Here is a 3,178-nt window from a genome sequence, read left to right as displayed (position 1 = left end):
CGTTTCGAGTTTAGCAAAGAAATGCAAAGGGCACATTCTTGATGAAATCTAACAGTGACACTGTCTAGTTGAAGTATAAGTATACTTGTTCCGCACCGTTCGTCATTTCAGCATTCCGGATCTTAAACACTCATCCTCGAGAGAGCAAATACCAAGGTTTACTACGTCATTATGGATGTCTGTGTATGCGCACTACGTCACTGACTGGCGAATGACGTGTGTGCGCACTACGTCATCAGATTTCGTGCAGTTCTTTTCACTCTTCCGTTTCCCGGCCCCAGTGGAAAGACTTGACAGCGCGCTTCATGTCGTCATCCGAAACGTAAACATCCGGGTACATTTCCCACTGGTCGGCGCTCATGTCTTCCCCTCCGTCGCGCTTTCCGAACCTGAAGAGTGATCCCCTCTTGCCGAAGCGAAAGAGCGAGCCTCGTTTGCCGAAACGGAAGAGGGAGCCTCGCTTTCCAAACCGGAAGAGGGAACTGCGCTTGCCGAAGCGGAAGAGGCTGCTGCGCTTGTCCGTGAGGTCATCATCCGAGTAGCCGACGCCGTAGGAAAGTTCCCCGGCAGGGAGGTCCGCTATGGATCGCTTCTGGGTGTGGGACACCTCAGAGTCCTGCAGCTGAGAGCCTGAAATGAAAGGAAGAAGCAGTAGTAATGAATTCAAAGTCAAACCTCTGTCCCGTCCTCGTTTACCTCGCCTGATTCTTTTGTCACATTCTTTATTTTGTTTGACATTTCTAAGAAGGGTATTAGTACTTTTTTGTTTTACCTTTGACAGCACATGAACAAGTAGTTCCTATCTAGATGTAAATCTGTAACCCCACGTATTATAAGCTGAGCGTGTTGTGTGGTCCCAATTCTTGTGTACTATCTAGATGTAAATCTGTAACCCCACGTATTATAAGCTGAGCGTGTTGTGTGGTCCCCATGCTGGTGTACTATTTATGACACTCCATGTTTTCGGAATAAAATCATAAGGAAGAAGGTGATCGAGTGTTTGCAAATATGATGATATCGGTCAAATTCAACAACAGCATCCAAAATTCGATAAAGCTGTTGCAAGGTACCAAACTTTGCAGACGCAGACAGCCTGAAATGAAAGGAAGAGTCATGGTGAGTGTTTGCAAATATCATGACCTCGGTCAAAATTAACAACAGCGTCCCGAATTCAAGGCAGCAGTTGCAAGGTACCAAACTTTGCAGACGCAGAGAGCCTGAAATAAAAGCGGCGTGTGACTGCCTAAATGACAAGGTAAAAACGGTCATACGGGTAAAAGCCTCGGGAGATTCCGGCCATGAACGAAGAATAAGAAAAAAAAAGTCATTTTAAAGGGACACAACTGCATGAGTGAATGTGACAAATATCGCGAAGGCCCCTAAGTCCAAGAGTTGTGGATTTTGATCCGATGACGGACAGGCCGTTTGTCACTTAGTCGATTAGTTTCTTCCACTTCGAGTTTCTTTTCTTCTCCTTTGGTCTTTGAAAAATTCCCCGAAAGCGGCGTATGGCTGCCTAAATGGCGGGGCAAAAGCGGCCATATACGTAAAAGCCGCAGGAGTGTCAGCCCATAAAACTATCTGCAAGGGTCAACAGGCGAGATTTACACATTTTTCTCAGGAATGATCGTGATTGACCCACATTTCTCTCAGGAATGATCGTGATTGACCCACATTTCTCTCAGGAATGATCGTGATTGACCCACATTTCTCTCAGGAATGATCGTGATTGACCCACGTGTCCAATGTTGGTGCTCGATTTGAGTAACGAAAAAAACTAGCAGGTCATAGAGAACAAGAAATTCCTCCGAGGTAGGAAAAACACCCCCGTCAAAGGGAAATAACCTTCTCAGTTGGTGGCAGTGAGAATGGTTATTTCCCTTTGACCATTATGTCCCTCTATAAGTCCTTGTATAATATTAATCCACCAATAACTCCCTAACCGTGTGTTTGACTGGTCCCAATTTTTGTAAGGACCGTCTCAGGAATGTATAGAACCTGTATTTGGTGACGATCGGTCCGTTCATTCTTGAGATCTATATGCGGACACAAACAAACAAACAAACAAACAAACACATCGAGCGAAACCTATACACACCCCTATACCGGGGGTGTAAAAACAGATAGTAAGAGAAACTTACAAAAACAGGGAACAGATCAAGAGTTCTGGCTGCTTACATACTACTGTTACATTGTTCCCAAACGTTCTAGCTCAGTCTAGTATTATTCGATTTCTAAGGGTTTCTTACTTTTTCTGAACAAAGTAATATTTCTCCAAAAAACACTTTGATACGACAACAATGTCGAAAGGTGAACTATGCTTCTGTGTAGGAAGTCCTCTTCGACATCTGGTAGTTTACTTGGTCAACTGCTGTTGGCAGTCGTCTCCGAATTGATTTGACCTGGATGGTAGAGTCTTCTCTGATTGGTTCTGTGCATTACCAACTCCAATGGCAGTACACTGTGTGCAGAGGTCGTTTGAGCAGGATAATCCCTACATATAAGGTTAATCCCTACATAAAGAATAATCCCTACATATATTGACAAGCGGTTGATAGGTCAACCCCCTTAATTGACTTTTTTGGGTGTAAAAGTGTGATTTTGGGCTATGAGGGGGTCAAGCTCATTGGCGCTGTTCCTCCGGCTAGGCTATAATCGTCATATCATATATGTATAATACCAACGAAAACACCTTTTGTTCTGGTGTTCATTACTACGTGAATGATCCTGCTGTTTATTGCAGAAGTATGCTTCTTCGCTCCTTCACACTTACCCTCCACCTAACACCCCTCTCATCCCCCCCACACACACGCACGCACACTCACACACACTCACACACACACACACACACACACACACACACACACACTCCAACGCCAACGTTCAAACACATCCTAAGTACCCAACTGAGCTGCCGAGCTCACAAAGCATAATGACTCATGAAACACTCAGTATGTTCTTTTTCCAATCTGTACCACAAAGATATGTGACGGGGCACGATCTATAATGCTACCTGATGGGTGTTCAGCGAGGATAAAGATGAGTGATTCTGTGATTAGATACAGCCAAGGGCAGACAAGCGCGACCGCAAGTATCGGTGATACGTCAGAGGGTCCTTCACAAATGTGGGATAATCTCCCCTGATGAGTGTCAAGGTGACGCGATAATTTGCCGAGAC

The 3,178-nt window shown here is 44.9% G+C and overlaps 1 protein-coding gene across 1 annotated transcript; it reads right to left on the bottom strand.

The window, feature by feature from the left end:
* Positions 1–256: 256 nt before the first annotated feature.
* Positions 257–1,115, bottom strand: LOC138946614 (uncharacterized). Its single transcript, XM_070318059.1, has 2 exons — positions 1,076–1,115; positions 257–630 (listed from the first exon to the last, which is right to left on the bottom strand). Exons 1-2 carry the CDS (start codon positions 1,113–1,115, stop codon positions 257–259), a joined length of 414 nt encoding a protein of 137 aa, XP_070174160.1.
* Between the last annotated feature and the right edge of the window lie 2,063 nt (positions 1,116–3,178).

The sequence above is a fragment of the Littorina saxatilis genome, linkage group LG14 (assembly GCF_037325665.1).
Source record: "Littorina saxatilis isolate snail1 linkage group LG14, US_GU_Lsax_2.0, whole genome shotgun sequence".
Classification (NCBI taxonomy): domain Eukaryota; kingdom Metazoa; phylum Mollusca; class Gastropoda; order Littorinimorpha; family Littorinidae; genus Littorina; species Littorina saxatilis.
This window is presented reverse-complemented; position numbering and strand designations above follow the sequence as displayed.

Bases quoted from the DNA above. Each gene is read 5' to 3' on its own strand.
- LOC138946614 (XM_070318059.1), bottom strand. From the start codon at position 1,115: ATGACTCTTCCTTTCATTTCAGGCTGTCTGCGTCTGCAAA. The intron at 631-1,075 runs GTTTGGTACCTT...CTTTCATTTCAG, and splicing joins AGGCTGTCTGCGTCTGCAAA to GCTCTCAGCTGCAGGACTCT.